This window comes from Crocodylus porosus, unplaced genomic scaffold (genome assembly GCF_001723895.1).
Source record: "Crocodylus porosus isolate Cpor-Errol unplaced genomic scaffold, CroPor_comp1, whole genome shotgun sequence".
Lineage (NCBI taxonomy): Eukaryota > Metazoa > Chordata > Crocodylia > Crocodylidae > Crocodylus > Crocodylus porosus.
Window position 1 is genome coordinate 19,731,058 of NW_017728917.1, and position 23,954 is coordinate 19,755,011.

Consider the following 23,954-nt stretch of genomic DNA (forward strand, 5'->3'; position numbering starts at 1 on the left):
CTTCTCCATGGCCATGGCCTATGCATAGACCCAGACCTACAACTGCCCTGTTCTTCTGATCTCACATTTACAGGCCTGCAAAAAAGCTATGTATTAACTCAGGACATCACAAATCTCTGCATCGCCCACTGGAGCTCTGCTACTTCAGCAGCAAACTCACTGGTGCTCACATAAGCCTAGTATCATCAATATGGAGATACCCCTTCTGCCTAAATTGAATGGCTTCCATCCCAGCTCAGAGGCACTGCCATGAACACTCAGGAGAGTCAATTCCTTTTATATCACATTTATTTTACTCTTTTTATTACAGGTTTGAACACAGCTGAGGAGACGAGTGCTTCCACACCAACTTTAGCAACAGCCACTCTGCCACAGGCACAACCCTTAGAGCCACTTCGTAGCCCACTGGATCTCTATTACCGTTCTTTGTGGGGGAGGCAGCCTATACACGGACCCAGTACATGCTGCTGCGGATACGGTTGTAGTCAGGCAGCTGTTCAACAGGACCTGAGCAGGCAGAACAAAATCAGTCACTTGAGACACAGCGAGATCCACATCAGCATCTCAGTTCTACTGTGCTGACACGATGTTACAGCAGATACAGGAAGCAGCTCAAATTCAGGGTATTTATAAAGGCCTTGAGCAAGTTTAAACTTTAATTTTGGTTTATACACATGATAAAAGTAAATTGTAAACAGCAACTGAAAGCATAATTTATTACTTTTTTTAGCATAGTGCAAGCCATACATAAGGTAAGGTTCACAAATGCAATTTGTGAAATCACTCAGCAGCAACTGGAAAATGGTTTTGACGAGTTAGAAAATTGGACTGAACCAATGTATCACAAAAGATGGCGGCTATGTTAAAGTCCAGAATTTGAGCTGTATTGTGTTAAAACAATGAATTATGCTTTCAATTGCCATTTACAGTTTGCTTCCATCATGTGTACATCCAAAGTCATTAAAGTTTAAAATTACACAAAGACTTTATAAGACACACTGTATAATGTGAAACCTGCTCTGCAGAGGGCGATGGATGTTCTTCCCCAAGCGGCATTATGAACCATTATTAACTACTAAACATCAGCTGCTGCTGCATTACACTGCTGTAACATGCCAAATAGATTCAAGTCTTCACCTGAAAAAACAATCCAGTAACAGGATAAAGCATAAGCCTCCAGACAATAACTGGATGATGTTTTGTGCCAACTTGTCAGTTGTCTGGAAAACCCCTTTTTCCAGTGGCTTTGCTCCGGAGAGAGCTGTGTGGAACAGAGGGAGCGGAGCTGCACTGGCAGGTTCTTCCACAGGAACTTCTCTTTGGCCAGACAGACATGCCGGAGCAGCACAAGGTGTTTATCCCACTTATTTCTTCAGACATCACCTGATTTGACCCCCAGATGAGGAAACATTTGGCAGGCACCACCGCAGCCCTACCCAGATGGGAGCACCATTGTTAATCACATCTCCCCAGCCTGTAACACGGTGGGAGCAGCTAAGAGCCATTGTATTAGCACCTGAGCCTGTGAATTTTCTGATCCCATTGAACACTGTGCATCAGATATGCTGCAGCAAGGCAAGGCAGATGCTCGGGAAGATACTGGCACAGCTAAGCAAGGAGATGAGAACATTCTCCATGATACCTTCTACAGGAAGCTGCTTATGCCCTTAATACAATGACCCATCCCAGTTAGCTACTTTTCCGACACCTCAAAACCGTTTCATGCCTACCCCCAGGTCACTCACCGATTGCTGCCACTGCCGGGCATTTGTCGTAAATGTATTTGCTGCAGACCTCACTCAGCGTTGCAGCATCCACAGCCTAGTGGAGAGAGACAGTTCTAAGAGCAGATTCTAACTGGTGACAATAGGATTTAACTATGTGCAGGACAGCTTCCCATTTAAAAACATTCCCTTTGGCAGATATAGATGCCAGTCTATAATGCTGCCCACACTATAAACTGTACACATACAGGGCTGTGAAATTAAGCCTCTATATGGCTGTAGTGAAATTTCACCCTATTATCACAGCTGACAGCAGAAATTTGAGAAACACTGGAAGTGACCAGGAGCCAAAAGGACTGATTTTGGAGGAGGACTGATTTTGGACAAGCAGCTTGTTGAGCTCATTTGAGCCCAATTACCTCCTGCCCATGGCAGGAGACTGGACTTTATGATCTTATTGGTCCCTTTCCGGTCTTCTATTCTATGATTTCCTCATGATGACCCAGCTGTCCTTGGTCAGAAGGTTCAGTGCAACAGAGAAATACCAAGATCCCTTCCCCTCTCTCTCTTGGCCAGTACACTATTTTGTCTGGAGTCTCACGCAAGCCATTTTTAGTTCAGGCTGCTGACTAGAAAAGATGTCTTGCCAATATATAATCCAGTGAGATCTTTGCTGCTGGCCATCTCCTGAGAAGCAGTTTCACTCAAATGAGCTCCAATCACTCTAACCACAGATACTCAAGTCACTTGCCATAGCCCTATGTTGTACCACTACCCTACAAAAACTGAACCAGTCAGCCATAGGGTACAGGGAGAAGGTACAAAAATTAAAACAAAGGCATGTTCATGGCTCTGTCTTTGACATTTCCAACATACTTATTACAGTTGACTAATCTTATGAGCCAAAGGCAGAGCCAGAGTTAAACAGCTCTACTAAAACAGATGTAAGCAATGTGCCCAGAAACACAGGCAACTGGGGAAAGCTCAAGGGATCCAAGGAGAACAGACAAACTGACAAGACAGACTGATACATACAGCAATTTCGGCATCCCACTCTGCCAAAGGTATACGGCGTCCATAGTTCAAGAGATGGCTCCCTATGTTCTCACACATCGGAGTGGTACCTAAGAGACATGCAGGTTTGTTAGGGAAGGCCTTAACACTGAGCAAGGCATTCCAAAGCCTTCCAGCATTTCACAGCCTAGCTATCAGTCTAGAGGAGGACTACACCAACCAAAGCATTAGTTGACATCCAGTAACGTGAGAGCCCATGTTCTCCTTCAGATGGCCATTCCAGGTATCTCCTACTAGGGAGCTGATATATGCCTTAATACTTATACTGCTGACGCCCCTAACTAACAGATGGCTTGGATAATAAGTAAAATCTGTCTGATCTCAGTCTTCCCTTTGGCAGGCCTCACAAGACAGCTTCACTGGCAGTCCGCTTAGGAGAGGTCAACATATGCATGGACAGCATGAAGGCCTACAGGCTAGGACTCAGGTGCTTCGTTAAGACAGGAACAACCGCATACACTGTGGGTCAGGATGGAGAGGAGCCTTGCACAACACCTGCCACGGTTCCCCAATTTCAAGAAGACCACACTCAGAGCCGTTTAAGAGATAAAAAAAATAGCAGTGCCCTGGCACAGAACATACCATTCAGCTGAGCCACCAAGGCATTACGAAGGATGTTCTTAGCTCTCCTCAGCTCCGAGTCTGTTGTACTAGTGCACAAACGCATCCTGAACGGGAGAAAGAGCAAACGGGGGGCTCTCAGAGACCTCCTAATAGTCATGAGAACTGAAACCCCGGTCTACAGACAAGATTCACACTTGATCCGAGCCTTCATGAGGCCGAGAAGCGATTTATTAAATCCCATTCTTTCCCTTGGGACCTCCAATCTGGACATTTGGACTTGTGATGAAGACAAGCATTCACTAGCTTGTCTTAGTTTTCAGTACCCTCTATTACACTGAAGAGCCCAGAGACCCAGAAGAGCTTACAGGGGGTAGAGGTGGGGAGTGAAGCATCAGCTAACACTTTTCAGGTTGGAGTCACAACTACAAAGGCTTCCCACCAGTTGATTGCCCAAGCACCTTATAAAACCCCTAGCAGCCAGATACAGAGCTGAAAATGCCAAAGGATTCCAATTGCTGACATTCCCATGCAGTTTTTTAGGGCACGTGTTCTTTCTCCCAACCCAAAAGTAAGCTCTGGAACAGGGACTGGTTCTTGCTCAATTTGTATGGTATGCAGCCTAGAGGGTCTCTAGTCCCATCTGAAAAAAAATCAAGGCACTAGTAGGAGATAAATATATTCTGAGAAAAAAAATGAGCCAAACAACGTGCCAAAACCCTTCCAGACCTGGCACTGAGTGGTTTCCTATACCTGGGTGTTTTGTTTTCTGACTGGTAAATCTGAATTCAGAACGACCTCCTGCTTAATTTTCCAAGTGTAACAAGCAGTGGAAGAGTAATATCCATCAGATCATTTGTGAGTTTGTGCTTTGTCACCCCAAAGGAAATAAGATGTTAGGCTGACTAGCAGTACACTGGAATAGAGAGAGACCACAGCCAACATTCAGTGAAGTGAGGGCAAAATAAGCAAAAGAATAATTTAACAGGAAATCAAGACCAGGCTTCTGGTTCCCTGAGCAAACACTTCAAGTCCTGCCACTAGGGCTAGATAACCCATGGTCCAGATTTTATCAAGACACCCATGTGGGTTTGGATTCGCAAGGACCCAAGGAACCTCTACCACCTCTAAGCCCATGAGTGGGACTGACCCCATGCAGAAAGTCTTGACCAAGTTACACTCACCATTCGCTCTGACAAAAAAGCATCATATCATCTAATTTCATGCGGTCACTAACAAAATATATGCCAAAGAGACTTGTGTCTGAATAGCAGGTGTTGAAACTCTGGAAGCTATGGCAGAGCTCACCCTCCACTGCGTACGTAGCCAGCCTGCTGGATTGATTCTGCAAGGAAATTAACACTGTCAGCCATTCAGGCTCTCACAGTGCCAAAACCAGCTCCCAATTCCCTCCCACAGAGTGGGTACAGCACCAAGAAAACAAACGAGCCACAGTGTATAAAAAGGTTCCAAGGGACAGCTTGACTCAGAAAGGTTCTCAAGGTTGTCACCCCAGGGGGCAACAACCATCATTAAGGTGAAAAAAGCATAGGATGCAGCCTTCTTGAAGGCATCACATCCCAAACCTCCTTTCCCTTCACAGGAATTGACTGAGAAGCTGGTACCAACTACTGTTTATGAAGAGCACCATAAGCCAGGTGGGAGATTCATGGGAAGTGGCCTTGAATTTGGGTCAGTGGGTGTGCAAAGGAAGAAGGATTCTTTACAGAGATGAGAGCTACAGCCTGGGGTTTAAAAACAAGTTCTCAGGGCATTTTTATTTCAAGGCATGACTGAATCATAAGGATACACATTAGCTGGCTTTTCTTCACTATCTCCTGTGGAAGAAATCAAACTTTGCGTTGTGTTTGGTATTAGAATTCACAGACTCAGTCTGGGTTTATTGGCGACTATACCATACGATCATAGGGAGGAGATCTAACAGAACTCCCCCCCGCTACAAGTTAACATGCCTTTTTATACCTAAAATTGTTTAAACAAAGCATCCTTGAAAAGGAAGTCAGGGGTAAATCGTAACAATTGCTTGCTCAGCAACACGTTTTGTTTTGAAAACTGTTATCACCTTTTTTATATTTAGGAAAGGAAGAGCATTTGTTCCAAAAGAACTGTGCATGGAGTCATAGTAAGCAGAAGAGTGTTTCTTCTCTTAAAACATTTTGAAATACAAAGCAAGACCATTTTTTTTCTTCACTCTCTTTCCTTAGTTAAATTAGAGGCCTGGATAAATCTATAGTCGGATAAAGGCCTGGATAAATTTGTAGTCAAGTTAGAGGGGCCTGGATAAATCTACTTCAACCTCCATTAATGGAGATCATTTTGTCTCTGCTCCACAGACAAGGGATTCTCTGGTGTGGAAGGACCCTGCTGGGCACCCTCGCCAAAACCTGCTGGTACACATCACAAAAATGCTCTGAGACCGGCTCATAACAGCTGTGCCTACAGCATGTCTGCAATGCCTTCTTGACGCATCCCACAGAGTACAAGAACCATTCCAGGTCAACTTTATTTGCACCAAGTCCTACACTTTGCATTCATGAGTACAAGGTCTATTTCGCAAAAAAAATCTCAGAATCGGAATGCAACCCACACAATATCTGGCATTTCCTCAGATATTCCTGGGAATACTCCCTAGAGTAATTCTGCCCAAACCCTGTAGTAAAATGGACTGTCCAAACTCCCCTGCTGCACTGCCAAATTTCTTACCTTGCCACCTCCAAAGGTACGGTCATAGCGTCCAATGATACAATTAGCTAGAAGGAGGGCAATATTGTCAGGACTAGCCCATCCAGGGCCCTCCACTGCAAAAGCTACGTGAGCCAGGGGAACATCATCATCTCTGACACGGACCTGCAAGGGATCAGGGGATCCAGATCAGGATAAGCAAAGACTTCCCTGCAGTCTGATGTGAAGCATGGCTTCTAAGTTAAGGGACAAGACACCACAGGTTCAAGTCTCTGTTAGGAGGCTGATGCAAGTGACAGCCTCCATTTTTAATGAATTGTGGCTACATCTAAAATCACCATATTTGGCCAGCCCAGCATACTGCAGCCCCACACTGAGGTGCCACCTGCTCATACAACAGCTAGCGGCCAATTTTGTAAATGTGTACTTTAGATTGAGCCACAAAGAACTTACGTCACTCCCTGTGAAGCGGCAAGGTGATAGGATAGGGACTGTATCCTCCTTGTATTCATAGGAAATTCCACTTAAATGCTGCCTAGCAAGGTCTACCAGCTCTGTGTGAGAAACACCTGGCAAGCAGAAGAGACAGAATAAGAGATCCATAAAGCTGCATAGCTCTCCAAATTAAGGGAAAAAAATACACTGCTTTTATGTGCTTTATAAGCAACCCAGAGCTCCATACCACAGCAAAAGCTTAGCACTGGCAGTACCACGGCTCCTGAGAAGAACAGGAAATGGGGGCTTACCTCCAGCAGCTGCCAGGACCATGCGAGGAGCCTTATAGTGAGTGTCAATGTAGCTAGTTAGATCTGCACGAGTCAGAGACCTAAAGAACACACAAAATTTTCATATTCCAGCAGCCCAGGGGATAGGGATGATGGTGGATGAGAGGTGGGGGCAATCAAGCAAACTCCCCCCCCAACTTTCTTGGTTATAGAACAATCCTTTCCAGAAATCTGTTTGCACTGACTAATCTTCTCCCATGCCATAACCCTCAGGACCAGAATAGGATGCTGAATTAAGAAGCTAGACGTTAAACATCAAATGTAGACCAGATCGGTGTCAGAAGTCACTCACAGATGGCTTCTCAGTACCCTGTGTGAAGAAAAATGGAAGTCTCCATCCATTCATCCAGTGGCTGACAACCTTTATGAGTCACACGACAGAACCCAACCCTGGTTTGGTGTGGACCAGGTAGCTTCAGCAGTGTGCCTGCAGCAGGGATAGGGGTTGCTTCTGCCTGTGCTGAGGCCAGGCAACTGGGAGCTGCATCTGTGCCTCCACTGCTTCTCCCAGCCCCCAGCTTAGGCACAAGTGCAGCTTCTAGCTATTGGGAAATGGAGGGAGGGCTAGGAAACAGGAAGCTGCATCTATGCTGCTTCTGCTTCCCCTTCTCCCTGCCTTCCTTCCCCCACTCCACCCCTCCCAGCTGCAGCACAGGTGCCACTGGAAGCTGGACAGCCCCAGCTCAGATCCCCATGAGCCCACAGTGTGCCTGTACTGAAGCTGGGGAAGAGGAGCAGCAGCAAAACAGATGCAGCACCTCACTGCCCAGCCCCAGCATGGATCTGGCTCATGGGCTGTATGTTATTGACCCCTGTACTTGCTAATTGTTAAGTGCCAGTTCAGGGTCACTACTAGAGAGACCAAATTAAATGAGCATGGAACACACTCCTCTCTTAGCAGGCTTCCATCTCACTGAGGCCTAATGCACAGTGTTGGGAATACTCAAGAGAAGTTTGTGCCAAGCCTACCTTGAGGCTACAAGGTGTCAGCTGCCAGTACCTGAAAGTCCAGCTTTTGTAGGCAGTGGGAAGCATGGACTCAAGTTAAAACACATCCATGATGAAGATATCAGTTAAGCGCACAGCACTGTCCACCTTGGACAAAAGGCACAAGGAGGCTCCCTTGTATACAGGTCTGTCACAGGCACACTGTTGCCAATAAAGATCTTTTCATTCTCTCAGTACACAGCTCCATGTAGCTGATGTTGTACACTTCCTCTCTCATTTAGTTCAGTGATATACACCCAAAAGAAACTGCTTAGCCTCCCAACTTCAGTCCAACAGTGGAAAAAAAACCCAATTACTTCAAGGCGTATATTGTACCCCAACCTGAAACTGTTTGCATGTGTTGCTCACTTTATGTTCTCGGTGGTTCCCTCAACAGTGTGAGCCAATGGAGTCCCTTGGTAAGCAGTGGCATGAAGGTAATCAAACACAACATCTGTCAAGTTGGTGTCAATTTCCTGCATCTCCTGAAGGATGGTGTTTCGCTCCTTCTCAATCTGTGAAGCCTCCAAACCACAGTTCTGCACAACATCGGCCAGAATCTCAACAGCTGCAACAAGCACATACACAAAAGGATCAATGTTAGCAATCCCTTAACCTGGCCACAACATAATGCAACAGAAACCACGACAGGAAACTGAGGACAGCTCAGAATTTGAAGGAAGAACTGGCACACAAGAATGTTCTAATGGGACCCTGGGGCCCAGGAAGGTAGAGAGACTGGAAAACAGCAGTGGGAGAAGTTCAGTGGGACACAAAGGGCTTGTGCAGTATCTAGTTACATAGGGTCAAGTCTTTGTCTACTGTCTTCAAGACAAACTGTAATACTTTCAACTCATAAACTTTGCCACGTTACAAGTCACTCTCAAAGTCTGGTGCAAAATACTGCGTCTGCCAAGCAGGGACAAGAAGAGCACCACAGCTTGGTGAGTGCACTTGCAGGATGGGTGGGGTAGGGAGGCACATATTAAAGGCAAGGCATATTGGCAGTAATATGGATAGCACTTGTAGAGTTCATTACAACGATATTTGGTTACAGTCAGGGCTATGGATTCTCACACTAGTAGGAAAAAGCAAACCTAAGTCTGTTCATGACAGCACAGAGCTTAAAGCTACATTGCAAACAGAACCCAGAAGAGCTGTATTGTACATTTCTGACTCAAAGTATTAATGGCTCAATAGTACTCATCTTCCCAATTCCACAATATTGCAAAGGACAACTGACATCCTTCCACTGGCATTATTAATACCCAATACTGAATGGCAGGAGAATAGACTACAAAGGATAATTGTAGGAGAAAATGAAGCTGAAGACTAGGGTCACCATTAGGTGGGTATGCACTTTCCAATGACCTATAAGAATGTGTATGTGCCCAGACCACCTAACCACTATCTGAACTGCAGCTGTACCCACAGACTTTTTAGAGAAATACAGAAGAGAACATTTTCTTTGACCTCAGGCTTTAAGTCAGAGAGAACAGTCCCACAGTAACACCACCTTTGGGTAGGTCCTTGGATAAAGCTTTTATGAAGTAGGCTGTCTGCTCCCGAGAGGTGTACCCATTGAGGTGGGCTCCTATGCTTTCCACTTCTTTTTCAAAGGTGGCACAAGGACGTTTCTTTGTGCCCTAAAAAGTAAACAAAAAAACCAGATACATGCAATGAAAACTAGCTAGATTTTGCAACCTCTGTTAGCAAACTAAACACTACATCAATAGCATTCATGCAGTTAAGTTCCCAGTTTTTAAAAGGAACTAGAGCACTAAAACGTATCACAGGACTGCTCACCAGTTGAACTGTTTCCAGTAAAAGGTACGGAAGTAGGAATACCACTATACTAGAGAGTGTGCTGACCTCAGGACCACCGCAATACAGTTCCAGTCACTCAGATGCAAGAAAAGTGAATTCAAACTGGACTGGGGCACAGAGATTACTAGGTTGATCATGGGAATGGAGACTTTATAACGGGCTTGCTTGGTCTTGCAAAACAAAAGCCGGAGGATAACTGCTGTCTATTAGTTGGGAAAGAGATATGTACATTGGAGGACAATGTTGACACAAGGCAGCATGGGTATGAACTGGCCATAAATTTATGCTGGAAATTAGATGGTTTCTAGCCACAGCAAGGATGCTCTGGAAGAGTCTTCTGACAGGGCACGGGGGCAAAATACCATCTAGATTGAGATGGAGTTTGACAGGTTATCAAAGGGATTATACAATGGCGTTACCTGCAATGGTAGGAGACAGAGCTAGATAATCCATGAGGTCCTTTTCTGTCCTGTGCTCGTACTACTCAGCAGATGCATCTGCATTACAGCAAGTGTTGTTCAGCAGAAGGCTGCCTCTTTAGAAAGGCTAGAAACTCAGCCATACATGGCCATTCTTTTAGCAGCCTTGTTCTTTTCATGTTGGATAAGTATAAATACATATTTTCATGCAGGTTTCTCTTGTGTAAATAAATGTTGAGATCAGAAGCAAGTCTCTAGCCCCTCAAGTTCTCAAATGCTAAGCAGTGCTTCCTTTGTCCTGAATTACATATCAGAGTAAACCACAGAATCTTTTTAGCCATCTTTATGTCCATAAAAAGATAAAGGGACTGGTATCTCAGTCAAACAAATATGTTCTCTTAAAAGATGAAGAGACTTTTGTTGAAGTAGGCTAAAGCAGTGTCATTCAAAATATTCTGGAATTTCCAGAGCAGTTCTTCTGTGCAACTGTCAGGGTGCTGCACCCTTATCTTATATTTACTGGAGTCCCTAACTGTCATGGCAATGACTAGGAGCTCTAATCTCAAAGATAACTGTACAACCCCACAACCAACATGTGAAACATTCTGACAAGTTATGCACATGAATCCCACAAGCAATGACAAAAGCCATTGGTCTAAACTCCGCCCTTGCAAGGAATCAAGTCAGTACAAAGACTTCAAAACACTTTATCTGCAAATACGCGCTAACATGGGATCGCCTCAACTTTTACTTTCCTTCCGAAAACCTAGGATAGTTTGTTTTCATATACATCACAATAGAGCCAGAGACCTGAATCAAGGTTGGGATGCCACCTTACTAAGTTCTCTATAGAACCATTTCCTGTTCACACAACCAAAGGTTGTGTAAGACAGCAAGAGAACAAAGATGTGTGTGCATATTCTGGTGCTCAGAAACTGTAGGTCAGGGGTTTTCAGCCTTCTGGTGGTGGTGGCCAGACATGGAGCAGGGGGCTTTCACACAGCAGCCACTACTACCATCCACCCCGCTGCGCTGCCACCACCACCCACCGTCCTGCTTTCACATAGCTGGTTGCACATGTGGCTCTGCAGACTGCTGATGGGCCTCGCACCCGGCCAATTGTGTGCTGCCTGTCAGCAGCCCGCAGAGCCGTGTGTGCAACCGGCTGTGGGAAAGCGGTGTTTGGCGGCAGTGCAGGGTGGTGGATGGCAGCAGTAGCCACCACATGCGAGCCCCCACCACCCCAGCAGGCACCTGTGCAGCCCACAGAGGGGCACCACTCCCCTCGTCCCTCCCCCAGCCCCGTTCCTGGGAGGCAGCAGCATGGGGTGATGGTTGGCAGTGCTCTGTCCCCGCCTGGCCGCATGCACCCCTAGGACTTTTCCACATACCCCTAGGGGTACTCACACCCCTGGCTGACAACCGCTGCTGTAGACAGAAAAATCCAGTTCCTTATCACAGTCTTGACCCACTGAAACATGAGACAACAAAGTGAATAAAGAGGAAAAAAAAAAAAAAATCAAGAGTTGTGGGGCTCCAAAAACCCGAGTGTTATATATAAGTAGCTGTCTTACGCCAAGTCCCATGGCAGTTCCCAGCTCCAGTTACAATCTCACCTTGAATGCCAGATGTTCCACAAAGTAGCCTGCTCCATTGTTCTTTTCATTTTCATAGCGGCTCCCTACCTGGATCCACAAGCCCACCTGAGAAGAGAGATGCTCCAAGTAAATAACGCAAGCAAAAATTCATAAGCTTCCTACTTCTTTTTTCTTTTTTTTTTGGGGGGGGGGGGGGTCACATATGCACACCCACTGGCAAGAGCATAACATAAGCATATAAAGGTCTCTATCTGTGGCCCCAACCTTCAGTGTCTTATGAGAAACAATGCTGAGCAAGTACCATCAGATGCGGGTTTTCTGAAAAATTTTGAATTGGAAAATTTTCCAATGCTCTAAATAGAGAATGATCTGATTCAGCATGTTTAGTTGACTTATATTTAGTAAACAAAACTAAAATTAACACGGAGGTGCTTTTTTATGTCTCAATAGTCCCAATACTTGAACTGAAATATTTGATTAGGAAAAAAATTAAATGTAGCACACTTAATATGGTTTAAATGTTACATTCAAACAAATTCAAAGCTTTGATATGCAGTGGCTGTCCACTCATCTACTTCAACAAAACTTAACTTTCTTCCACCGAGGTCCTTGCAGCACCTCCAGTTTTACTGTCACTATCTGTAGAATCACTTGCACTACTTATTAGTTCCATTTTAGAATCAGATCAAGGCATACCTGAACCATATTCTTTTTCGCTAAAGGATAGTTTCATCAATGAGTCTATGCGCAAGGGTAACTTATCATCACACTACATCTTCTTCACTAATTGTGCTTCTGTAGAATTGGACAGAAGCAAGAGATTTTGAGAAATAGAAATAAGCTTAGCAGTGCATGCATTTGGTTTTGATTTGACCCGCACAGCCAATTAGGTGAATTCATCCCTTGATTTTTGTTTTGGATTATTATGTGAGTGTATTTACCCTCCTGTTTACAAATCAATAAAACATATATGTACTCTCTCACATGCTTCCCAGGGATGATCACCTGAAAAATATTAATTACAACTCCGAAACTCAAACTTGCCTAACATTTTACTGGCATCCATTAATTGTTACCAATGAATTTTATGAAAGAATGAATTTTTAGAAATGGAAATTTCCCATGGAAAAATAAAGCACTGGAAAATTTTCTGCCCTGCATCTCTGAGTACCATATCTGCAGGCAATGACATGCTTTGCTCTCCTAATCAGCTTCAGTTTTAGCTTCTTAATTTTCCAGAACTAAAAACAAGACCAGATGCTCTCATGGGCAACATTTCCTGTCTCACATGGGGACAAATATTTTGCATCATAGGTTGAAAAGATTACTTTATTTATGGCATGCATCTAGTAACTTTGGATAATCTTCTCTCTCAATTTATCCAAGTTGTATTCAACAATTAACAGCTGTCCCGCTCATACGAAAACTATCTTCATTCAAAAAGCAAACTAAACAGAGCACAAAAGTATCACTGGAAGCATTTTAGACTCATTCCAAAGCAAAGCAATCAATACCTTTTACTACTGATTCCATTGACCAGGTTGTGACCCTAACAGCTAACAACACAAGACAGACTATATCTTTACCGAAAGAGGAAGCTAGCTGTGTTAGTCTGAAGTCAGGCAAGGTAGACTTGCACATTACAGACTAAACTTATAGTCTACCTCCTGCTAGATCTCTGCTGCCAATCTAGGTTCAAATAAAAGCTGTGCTCCTTTGGAAGTCGATAAACTTGGTACAGAACTGAGTCATCCTAAAATAAACCCCGATTCCCCCTTAAAAATTACCGTGCACGTAGCTTGGCCGGACTCCTCAGATGCCACACGGAGGCCATTGTCAAGAGTGGTGACCTGAGTCTCTGGAAGATTTTGGAGTACCTGGGCATAGGTAGCTGCACCATGATTCCTTGTCAAACTCAACAGGGCTGGCTAAAGAGAAAAACATGATCAAACTGTGACTCTCACAGCATAATATAGACACAGTTGCATGAAGATTCCCAACTACACAATAAACCCAGCCTAATCAGTTAATTAGAGCACTGTTAGGTTCACAGTCAAAGTTTTTCCTCCTAAGGTTATTCAAAGTCTATCACATCTCCTAACTAAGAATTCTGGGTGAAAAGCTTTTGTATGTTAATACAAGCAGGTCTTAACACACAAAACCAACAGACTCCCAGAAGCATATTCAAACCCTGCTCTTGCTGGACAAGGCTGACCCCTACATCATGAACCAAATGCTGACTGGCCAATAGCAGAAACCCGCTGCTGGCTCCAGGTCAGCTCCAAACTTAACGAGTCCCTTTACTCATTTAGCACACGTCTATACCGCAGCATCAGATGCAGACGGTAGGGTGTTGCAGTGCAGAAGCACGGCACCTTCCTGAAGGCTGGTTTACCCTCTTGCCAAGCTGATTTGCTACTAACAACTGAGTGCTAGGAGCTAAGTTCAAGAGATGACTGCCCCCATGGCTGCAAGGGACCAAAAACAGATCCACACAGATGCAGCAGCAGGACTGGGATGGAAAGGACAGAAGGGTGTGGAGAAGGAGGAAGGAGCGCAACACCCCAGGAGGCCACGTCTTGGGAACAGTTGCTTCTTTAAGCAAGAAATGGCCACAGGTGTCCAGGCAGGCCACTTCTCTGGGCAGATGTGATATCTTTTACTAGACCACCTGAATAGTTGTAAAGTTTTTTGCTAGCTTTTGGGCGCAATCACCCATCTCCAGGCTGCCTACCCCACTCCACAGGCAGGCAAACAGCAGGGCACGACAGGTCGGTACTGCGTGGGGAAGGTGTGGCTCTGCCCCTCACTCCCCAGCCCCCGCCCCAGGGTACTGCTGTAGCCCCTCTGCGCTTGCAGCCTGCCCGGCCATGCAAAGCGTTAACGCAGGCAGGCGCGGCGCCCCCCTTTTGACGTCACCGAGCTCTCGCCGAACATTCATCCCGCTCTCCCCCACCAGGATTTCCATGGCCACCGCCGCGGGCAGCGACCCCGTGACCTTCCCCCGGTGCGAGGGCCCGGGCGTTCCCCCTCGGACCCGCTCCCCGCCGCCAGGATCCGCTCCCGCCACCCCAGGCCCCGGCCCCGTCCCGCGCGGGCGGCGCTCACCGAGGAGCGGGGGCCCCGCAGGAGCGCTCGGCCCGCGGCGCAGCCGGCCCGACACATAGAGGAGGCCGCCATCTTGTCCCTGCAGCGGCGGACGAGCTGGAGGGAACAGCGCATGCGCCGGAAGGTCACGGGCAGGGAAGCACGCATGGGCCAAAAGACGGGCGGTGCACGCACAAAGGACGAGGCAAAGGGGTACGCATGCGCAGAGGGAGGTGCTGGAGGGACGAGTGCGAGATAGCCAAGGAGTGGGTTGGGGTGGGCGCGTGCGCGCTCCCTGCTGGTGGGAGGTGTGACAGGCAGGGCTGCAGGGGGTGATTGAGCAGGTGGTGCTGCAGGGCCGGGCCAGGGCCTGGGAACCTGCAGCAGCAGGAAGGTGCCTTGAGGTAGTGTGTATGAGGCTGTATATGGCACAAAGCGAACTCAGTAGGCAAAGGCACGGTGTAAAACAGAGTGATCTCTGTTTTATTTAACAATCAGGAACATCATCAATAAAGGATCAGTGGGATCCCTGGGCTTGCTCGCCAGATGCAAGCAAGTAATACTGAGGTATGATGGTTGACAATGAGACTCGCAATGTGTTTCTCACGTTCAACCTCCTCTGTCATTGCAGAGAAACCCACTTCACGTAGATAGGTAGATGGACAAGGCAGCAAGGTCTTCAGAGCTAGGGTGCTGAGTTCTGGATATTAACCCTTTATTTTAATCCAAGCCGATAGAGATGAGGTTGCATTGAACAACGTTTTAAGTCCTTTGTCATGTTAGCTCAATCAACTGATCCTCTTAAAGTGGTGGCCAGAACAACTCCTTGCAGGCATTCAGAAATGGATCGCGGATCCACTATTTCCCGATTCTTGGATTGTTCGGTGCCCGTATCCTCACATAGCGATACGGACAAACGTGAATTCAATGCATGTGCTTTGATATGATTGACAATATGAATCGTGTCACTCAACACACGTACTTCAAGAGACAGTCTTCAGATCGCCAACTTTTCGCAGTGAATTGCACAGTGGGTAGACTCACATTCAGGCGCCACTTCTTTTACCCTGGTCGTGAAGCCAGAAAGCCTTCCAGTCATCACAACAGTGCCACTGGTACAAAAAGTCCCACAGCTTCTGAAAAATCTACAAAATTCTGGAACATGTCAAAGACTCCCATATCCACGTTTTCCCCAGGTTTCCAGCTTGGTTTTAAAGGCTGTGATTTTATCTGCCATTTTAAAAACAGATGCCATTCTCCCTTGCATCGAGAGATTGAGTTTATTCAGTACCGTGAATATGTTGCTCAAATAAGTAAGTTTAGCAAGCCAGCTCTTGTCATTGAAATGCAGAGCTAATGGTGATTTTTTGTCTAAGATAAATCTGCAACTGTTTTCTTAATTCAAAGATTCTGGTCAGGGCCTTTCCTCTAGATAGCCAATGATATTCTGTATGCAGGAGAAGCTGCTTGTGTTCAGCACCCATATCCTTGCATAGCGATGCAGACAAACGTGAATTTAGTGTATGTGCTTTGATATGATTGACAATATGAATCACATCACTCACCACCTCATGTAGTTCAGGAGACAGTCTTCGACTTGCCAACATTTCGCAGTGAGTGCGGCTGGGGCAGGGGCTGCCCAGCTGGGGTGAGGCGCAGGGCTGAGCAGCGCAGGGGTGGGGGTGGCTCCTGGCACTGCGCACACCCTGGGAGGTCATGGGGGGCATGTGTCCTGATCTGCATGCAGGGCAGGGTGGGCTATGGCTGTGGGCTGGGCTGGGCTTGCCTGTGCTGAGGGTGAGCGGCACCGGCACTGAGAGGTTGGGTTGGGGGTACTATGGCAAATTCTGGAGTGGCTGCAGCCCTCCCTTGTAGCTCTGCTCCTGTAGGGCCCCGTGGTGAGGGAGTGGGGCTGCTGGGGCTGGGGCAGGCACTGCACAGCCGGGTGGAGTGCTGGACAGAGCCACAGCTTGTCTGGGGGTTATGGGGGCAGCTCCTACCATTGCATGCACCCTGGGAGGGCATTGGGTGCATGTGCCCCCAGATCTGCGCGCAGAGCAGAGCGGGCTGGGGCCAGAGCAGTGCCGGCCTGTTCCTGGTGAGGGTATTGAGCTGCGTTGAGCTGGGAGGCAAGGCTGGGGGGCTACAGTGAATTTTGGAATGGCTGCAGCCCTTCCTGTAGCCCCACTCCCAGCACTGTCACCACCTGCCCTGGGCACAACCCTGCCCAGCCACCACTGGGAAGAGCCCAGTACCGCCCCCAGCACGCCCCGTCCCGCCCCATGGACAGATCTGGGGGCATGTGCTCCCTGCCATGGCTTCCCAGGGTGCATGCAATGGTGGGAGCTGCCTGCACCCCTCCAGATGAGCCACAGCTCCATCCCACACTCCGCCCCACTGTTCAGCACCTGTCCTGGCCCCAGCAGCTCCACTTCCTCCCTCACTGTGGGGGCCTACAGGAGTGGGGCTAGTGCCACAACCGCCAACCCTTTGCAGCCTGGCACTAGGCCACGGCCCGCTGGTTGGGAACCTCTGACATATGGTATCACATCACATCATCACATATGGCACAACACACATTTTTTCTCCAGTTAAAGAGAAACCAGAAGCTTTACTAATACACTAGGGGGGCAGCACTATATTATTTGGCTTAAGATCAAAGCAAACAGCAAAATAACTGTGCATTGATTTGCTAGATTGTTTCATAGTTAGTACGGTTGGAAGGGACCTGAGCAGATCATGAAGTCTGACCCCCTGCCATGGCAGGAAAGAGTACTGGGGTCAAACAACACCAGGAAGGTGATTGTCTAGCCTTGTCTTAAAGACCCCCAAGGTAGGAGCCAGCACCACTTCGCTTGGAAGTTGGTTCCAGATCCTAGCCACCCTGACAGTGAAGTAGCACCTCCTGATGTCTAATGATGTGTCTTGTGTAGTGATGGTGTAGCTGTGATAGTCTGGAAATTATGTGAGAGGCAACGATTTCTTTGGGTGCTCTCTTAAGCTTTCGAATGCAAGGCATTCTTTGTCATACCTGACAAAGAACATCTTGCATCCAAAAGCATGTGTAATTTTATCCCAACTACATAATTAGTCCAGTAAAAATACCACCCTAAGAAATCCTAGATTCTATATTAAATTTTAAAAATTCACAACAAACTAGGTAAAAACATAGTGTCCTTAGTGCCCTAGTGATTATAGGTAAATGTACATCTCTAATTCAGATTCACAAAACAAAATCTAGCCTCCTTGAGCATCTTGGCAGTGTGGTGGCACAGTAGGGGGTGCTGCTACACACAACCACTTGCCTCACTGTGCCAGGCCCAAAACCACACTTCAGGAGTCTCCTCTAGGGAGCCTATTGCCAGCTGGTGAACACCCACAAACCTGGGGTAACACTGCCACCACACAGGCACTGGTCTCTGGTAGAGCTCTGTACAGCCCAGGGCAAACAGACCTTGCAAGCCTTGGGAGTGCTTTGCCCACAGTAATATTTTGGGGTGCTTCTTTCAGCCCAAAGCATCCAAAGATAGCATCTGATACCAGAGGAAAATAGAAAACCAAGCACAGCTTTGCTACCCAAGCAAAGAGAGCAAAAGGCTACCCTCTCCCAAGTACTCCATAGCCAGGCACTCTGTAACCTGATACCTTTATTGGTGGTGGGTGTAGAATATGGAAGTCAGAATACCCTTTGAGCAAACAAAAGTAAGTTGCAGATATTAGATCAGGCTTATCCAACATACGGCCTGTGGGCTGCCACGTGGCCCGTGAAGCCGTTTTCTGAGGCCTGAGGTGCTGTGACAGGAAACGAAAGTAAACACTGTTTACTTTCGTTCCCACCCCTTGTCCCTTCCCCAGCTCCTCAGCAGCTTCCTAATGGGGGAGGGGTCCTTTGGCTGGCACACTGGATGATAAAAAGTTTATGATCCAGCCCCACATTCAAAAAGGTTGGAAATCCCTGTATTAGATGCACTGATCCTTTTAAGATGCGACTGCCTATACATATTTCTAGACTTCTGGCTAGTTTCCAGGTCTTTACTTACAGAGAATCATCCAAGTTGTACCTGGAGGCACGTTGCTTGTAGCTTTTCAAAATGCTGGCTGGAGGAAGAGAGCGACCCTCCTCTCCCCCTAGGAGTTTTATCTGGCCAGGTCACCTGATTGACCAGCCAGTACCAAGAAGAAACCCAGGAGATACAGGGGTCACTTGATTTCTCCCAAATGAGTGGCAGATACAGGGGGATTTCTTCACAGACAGCATCTCCAATCCTTCACTGTCAGTCATTTCTATACCTGAGTTAATACTACTATACCTGAGTTAAGGTTTAGAGGTAGAACTAAAACAGTGTGCAGGTTGTGAAATAAATGAGAAATTAGTAGGAATGGCTACCAGCAGAAAGGGTAATTCAATTAATGGAACATCAACACCATTAAAAAGGAGAGAAGGTCATTAAACACTTGTGGAATGATGAGAGATTTGGAGAAATCAGTTACATTATAATGAGCCATGAAGTCAATGGACCCCCACAGCACTGCCTGAATAGAAATATTGCTGCCCTTTCCAGGCAATTGATTTTAAAGTTTGGCTGGAGCAGGAATCAAAATGGGTGGGTGTGGAGGGAAAGGCACCTGCCCTTGTCTGCATAACATTGCAGACTGTTGCACAGACAATTGAATTGGCCAGGCGTGCGAAGAGCTGCCTTTGAATGAGGTAAAGTGCGCAGTCAACACTGGAGCCAGGCAGAGAGAGGCTCTGGCATGATGCTCTACGCCAACCCTTTGGTTCAGCTTGAGTTCCACACACCTATTCCCTATTTTATCCGATTGCTCATGCCCTGTTGCATTCTGCCTTTTGTTGTGGTTGCCCAGAGCAGGAGTGCCCCTCACTCCACCTAGCAAAGCAGCTTCACAAGGTATTGAGAGAGGACTGGTAGAGTAAGACTGGGCTTAGTATGAATCACATCATGAAACGGGAGTGAGTGGCTCTAATGATTGAGTCAAATGAAATTCTCATAAATGGGCACAGAGTCTTAGGTCAGAAATATGCCAACAAAGAGATGCTTTGAGTAAAAACACATTTATTGAGAAACAATAAATCAGGATCATGTTATAAAATTAAGTCCTCGATACGCAACATTAATTCAGCTTAGACACCAGAAAATCACAACTAATTCTGTGTCTGGGAACATTGTGGCAGATCAAACAGGCTATTCAAGTGCTAAAAACATTTTCTAGTCCCATATTTACTAGCTGTGTACCCTTGAAACTACAGTAGGAAATGTTCCTGCAGAGGGTAGCTGAGCTCATGGGTGACAGGTGCCTCCTAAGACTGGGGGGACACAGTTTGTGGGTGGCAGTGTTGGTGGCGGGGTGGTGAGCGGCAACTGCCTGCAGAAGCTGGTGGCAGTGGTGGAGGGAGGTGGTGAGCAGTGACCACTCGCAGCAGCCGGCAGTGTGGCAAGCGGCAAACACCTGCAGAAGCCAGTGGTGGCAATATGGTGAGCAGCAACTGCTCACAGAAGCCAGAGGTGGTGGCGGGGTGGCAAGAGGTGACTGCCTGCAGAAGCCGGCAGCGGCCAATCTCAGGGGGGGCACATGCTCCCCTACCAGTTGCCTATGGCTGAGTTATTACATTTTTCCTTCCCTGGCATATATGATTTCATGATTGTCTCATTCACCACAGTGAGACGATAATAAATAACCCTAAGCATGACCCCTTATCTGAATGTTTTCTTGCTCTTCAATAAGCTCTGTACATATTCACACAACTTGGCAAAATCAAGTTTCTGGCTGTGGTCATGATAACCACAATATAAGAGAGGCAAGTGAGAAGGAAATAGGGAGATGGATGTGGCTAGGCAGGGCCCAGGCTTCATGGTGTTTCAGTATTGCTCTCTGTCTAGAGTTTTCCAGACAGTCAGTGGAGCTGTTCTAAGGCACCATGTATCCAAACAGTCACGTCAGAGGTGCAGCTTCTCTTCTCCTCATGCTGCACCCCAAAAATGTGACACACATGGTGCCAGACAAGCTCCCCATGTCTGCGGGGATTCCCAGTTGTAGGAGATCTTGTGCCCTGAGCCCAGGAGATCCCAGGTCTCTCCAGCATCAAGCAGATGGCCAGCTGAAGGAGGGTTTTGAGGTAGTTTCCCAGTTGCTCTGGTGACTGAAGTGGTTTCCCAAGGGTAGATGATCCCAGATTTCCAGGGTCTGAAGCAGATGCTCAGCAACAGGCGATCTTTGGTCTTTGATGGCAGGATTTCCTCATCACCTGCCCTTGCAAACATCAACCAGCTCAAATAATCTTCTGGAAACATACCTTGATGGCTACGTCTCACCTGTTGTGCTTCTGGGGAGGGTGGATGCCATGATGGCTACAGATGAGTGCTGGGAAAAGTCTAAAGAGTCAAACAACAAGATGATTTTCTTTGGTTTTGTTTTGCTTCCCCAACCTCCTGGCTTTCTCACTGCTACAGGTCCTGCTTTCCCCCCTGCAAGCCCCTCACTCTTGTCCATGCAGGATCTCAAGGCACTGGAATGTTTTCTCAGCATGGCAGTGTGTGTGCTGGGCCCTCTGGATGGGATGGAGTTAGTAAGGACCAGCATAACTGCAAAAAGGACTGGTGAACTGTGAACTGTGGGCAGGGCTGGGGACATAGGTGATGAGAACATATTGGCTGGGTAGGAGCAGGCATGTTACCATAGCTGATGGGAGAAGGCTGCTGATCTAGCTGGTGTAGTTGGAAGAGACACACAAGCCTGGCAGAAAGGTGGCAGCCAACGTGACCAAACCTGGGAACTAAAGCCGCTTTCCCACTTAGATCATCAAGGGGACTGATTTCCCAGAAGTGAGGCAAAAGGCTGAGCAATTACCATAACTGGCTCTGGTGGACTCGATCCCTGCAGCTTGGTGACATGGGTAATAGCATCATGCACTGAGGCAAAGAGCTGGTGCTTGGTGATGGTTTGACTGAAGAAGTTGCCTTGTTCTAGCTGGGTTATGATGGACTCTGTGGGGAGAAGTGTGAGTTTTGATAGCACTGAGAAACCCTGATTAACGAAGATGAAGACAGGCCAAGAGGCCCATCTGTGGCACTCCACTCCACCCCATGCTCAGAACAGGCTCTCCCCTTTTGTCTTAACAATTTGGCTTTTGAATCCTTTGCTCTGGCAAGTAAAATTTGTGCTGAGATCTGGGGATGGTCACCTGGTGTCACATCCTAGAGTACAAGTAGGACCTGACATTGAACCCCAGGGACTCCTGCCTGTGGGAAGGGGCTTTGGCTGATCTCCTGAACCAGCCTTGGGCAAGATTCTTCCACCAACCCAAATCCAGTTGAATTAACCCCAGATTGAATCTTCTTGCATGGAACTGAACACTGGTTATCTCCCTTAGGTGGAAGTACTTCCACAAGCTGTCTCCCTCTGGGCAATGCCTGAGGTGGAACAGCAGATGGTGGAACCGGCTCTCATGACTGGCCCCAGAGGTGTGCCAACTGGGATATCAGTGAGGCCCAAGGCACCCCTTTGCAGGGACATGTTGCTGACAAATGTGAAGGTCTGTGGCTTTGCTAAGTTTGACCTCTACAGCCTTCTTACCATGACAGCCAACGAGCAACACATCTATTTCAATCTCGTGGAAATCCCGGAATAACTGCAAAGGACACCAAGCAAAGAGGAAAGTTAAGACTCACAGCAGATGGCCAAGTCTGTGCCACATGCCCCACATCCACCTTGTCAACAGGATGGCATAAAGCACAAAGTGACTGCCAGTTGCCCACCCCAGATATCCTCTTGGCCCTTTTGTGCCTCCTGCTCTTTGATGCCACTGGAATAGCTTTTCATCTCTAGCAGATCCCCAGTGGGTTAAAGAGCAGTTGGACATGAAAGATCCATTCCAGCCTCATGCCCATGGCCAGATTGATCCATAGGCAAACTAGGCACATGCCTAGGGCCCTAAGTGAAGAAGGGACCCATAAGTTTGTTTGCCTAGGGCCCACTAAAGGTTAATCCGGCCATGTTCATGCCCAGGTGACAACAGCAGCTCTGGGTAAGCCATTAAAATGGCAGTGCAAGGGAGCAGATGTGTAAACTGGAAATCCCACTTTTGTTACAGATGAAAATGACTGAGAGAGAGGGATGATAAATGACAGGATTGGCTCCCTGGTTGGGGATGGGGATGGCTGTGGTGTGTTGAAAGTTGGAGCCAGGCTCTGACAAGTCTTTTACGAAGGGCACAGGAAAATTGCTGAGGCAAGCACTTTTCACCCAGCCCAGGATGTAACAAAGCTCTCGTTCTCCAGAACTCTGCAGAAGTCACAATTCAGAGGTGTGTCCTTTGTGGGAGTCCTCCCCTTTCCCTGCCTCCCTCCCTGGCCCTTACGTTCTTTAGGATCTTGATGCAGACGTAGTCCACAAAGTTGGCAGAGCTGAAGTCCAGTATGACAGTGTGGAGCTCAGGCTTCTGGAGGCCAAGAGACACCAAGGTGGGTTCACCACGGTCCGGCAGGGGATTGCCATTTTGGGACTCCCATTCTGTCACGCTTCCATTGATGTCTATTACTGAGATGCCGGCTCCGTTGCAATCACTGTCTGGGTTCTGTAGGGAAGAAAGCATGGGGCCTTTCATCTAATTTCCCAGGGGAATATCTCAGCTAACAGGAGTGGAGCAGCAGCAGCAGCAAAGCAATCTGGAAAATATCTGTTTCCACAGGTAAAAAGCAAGGCTTTACAGTGAGATGCCATACGGAGACACTGGCACCTGGTGGCACCAGTTATCCCAGTACATGCCAGAGCAGAGGGGTACTGTCCTTGTTCAAGTCTGGCACAGCTCCAGGACACATGTTACTCCCCACCTGTCTAGGGAGGAGATCAGCAGAGTTTGAGGTAGACTGGCAGATGTTTGAAGTTGGCTGAGGAGGCTTTGTGTGCATGGTACAGTGAGTTAAGGTGGTCAATAGGCTTAAAATCTGACTGGGACATGCAGCCTATGTCAGGCACCCTGAGCACAGGCAGGCAAGGACTTTGGGCCTTAAAGATCACACAGTAAATGTGTGTCCCAGTCTTCACCCACAGATCATCACTCTTAGGGTCAGATGCCTTCAAGGTCTTTGGAGCAGTCTTTTATTGTCAAAGCTAGTTGGCAACAGAGAAGTGATAGAGGGCTGAGTGCAGCCCACAGCACTCATCACCCTC

General features: G+C 47.3%; 2 protein-coding genes and 1 long non-coding RNA gene across 3 annotated transcripts in view; all 3 read right to left on the reverse strand.

Moving 5' to 3' along the window:
- Positions 1-270: 270 nt before the first annotated feature.
- On the reverse strand, positions 271-14,891 carry LOC109311292 (cytochrome b-c1 complex subunit 1, mitochondrial). Its single transcript, XM_019536859.1, has 13 exons — positions 14,787-14,891; positions 13,466-13,606; positions 11,697-11,783; positions 9,351-9,480; positions 8,204-8,402; positions 6,809-6,888; positions 6,516-6,631; positions 6,084-6,227; positions 4,544-4,704; positions 3,381-3,466; positions 2,760-2,848; positions 1,746-1,821; positions 271-507 (listed from the first exon to the last, which is right to left on the reverse strand). Exons 1-13 carry the CDS (start codon positions 14,856-14,858, stop codon positions 443-445), a joined length of 1,446 nt encoding a protein of 481 aa, XP_019392404.1. The 5' UTR covers positions 14,859-14,891; the 3' UTR covers positions 271-442.
- On the reverse strand, positions 4,710-6,077 carry LOC109311294. The gene is made up of 2 exons (XR_002101464.1): positions 5,677-6,077; positions 4,710-5,194 (listed from the first exon to the last, which is right to left on the reverse strand). It is a non-coding gene; the product is annotated as an uncharacterized LOC109311294 (long non-coding RNA).
- Positions 14,892-19,818: 4,927 nt separating the features above from the next.
- The window catches only part of CELSR3 (cadherin EGF LAG seven-pass G-type receptor 3), a gene marked incomplete at its 5' end in the record, with an annotated part of 97,668 nt that continues 93,532 nt past the window's right edge, over positions 19,819-23,954 (reverse strand). Inside the window, 4 exons of the mRNA XM_019537011.1 lie at positions 19,819-21,157; positions 21,633-21,769; positions 22,359-22,413; positions 23,143-23,358. Of these exons, the coding sequence (XP_019392556.1) occupies positions 21,134-21,157; positions 21,633-21,769; positions 22,359-22,413; positions 23,143-23,358 (432 nt within the window). The remainder of the gene's footprint in view (positions 21,158-21,632; positions 21,770-22,358; positions 22,414-23,142; positions 23,359-23,954) is intronic.

What these genes read in the sequence shown, in the direction of transcription:
- LOC109311292 (XM_019536859.1), bottom strand. Translation starts at nt 14,858, where the DNA reads ATGGCGGCCTCCTCTATGTGTCGGGCCGGCTGCGCCGCGGGCCGAGCG. An exon ending in CTTTTTTGTCAGAGCGAATG is followed by an intron (nt 3,467 to 4,543) that starts GTGAGTGTAACT and finishes TCTCCCGTTCAG; the next exon opens with GATGCGTTTGTGCACTAGTA. An exon ending in CCCGGCAGTGGCAGCAATCG is followed by an intron (nt 508 to 1,745) that starts GTGAGTGACCTG and finishes CTGCCTGCTCAG; the next exon opens with GTCCTGTTGAACAGCTGCCT.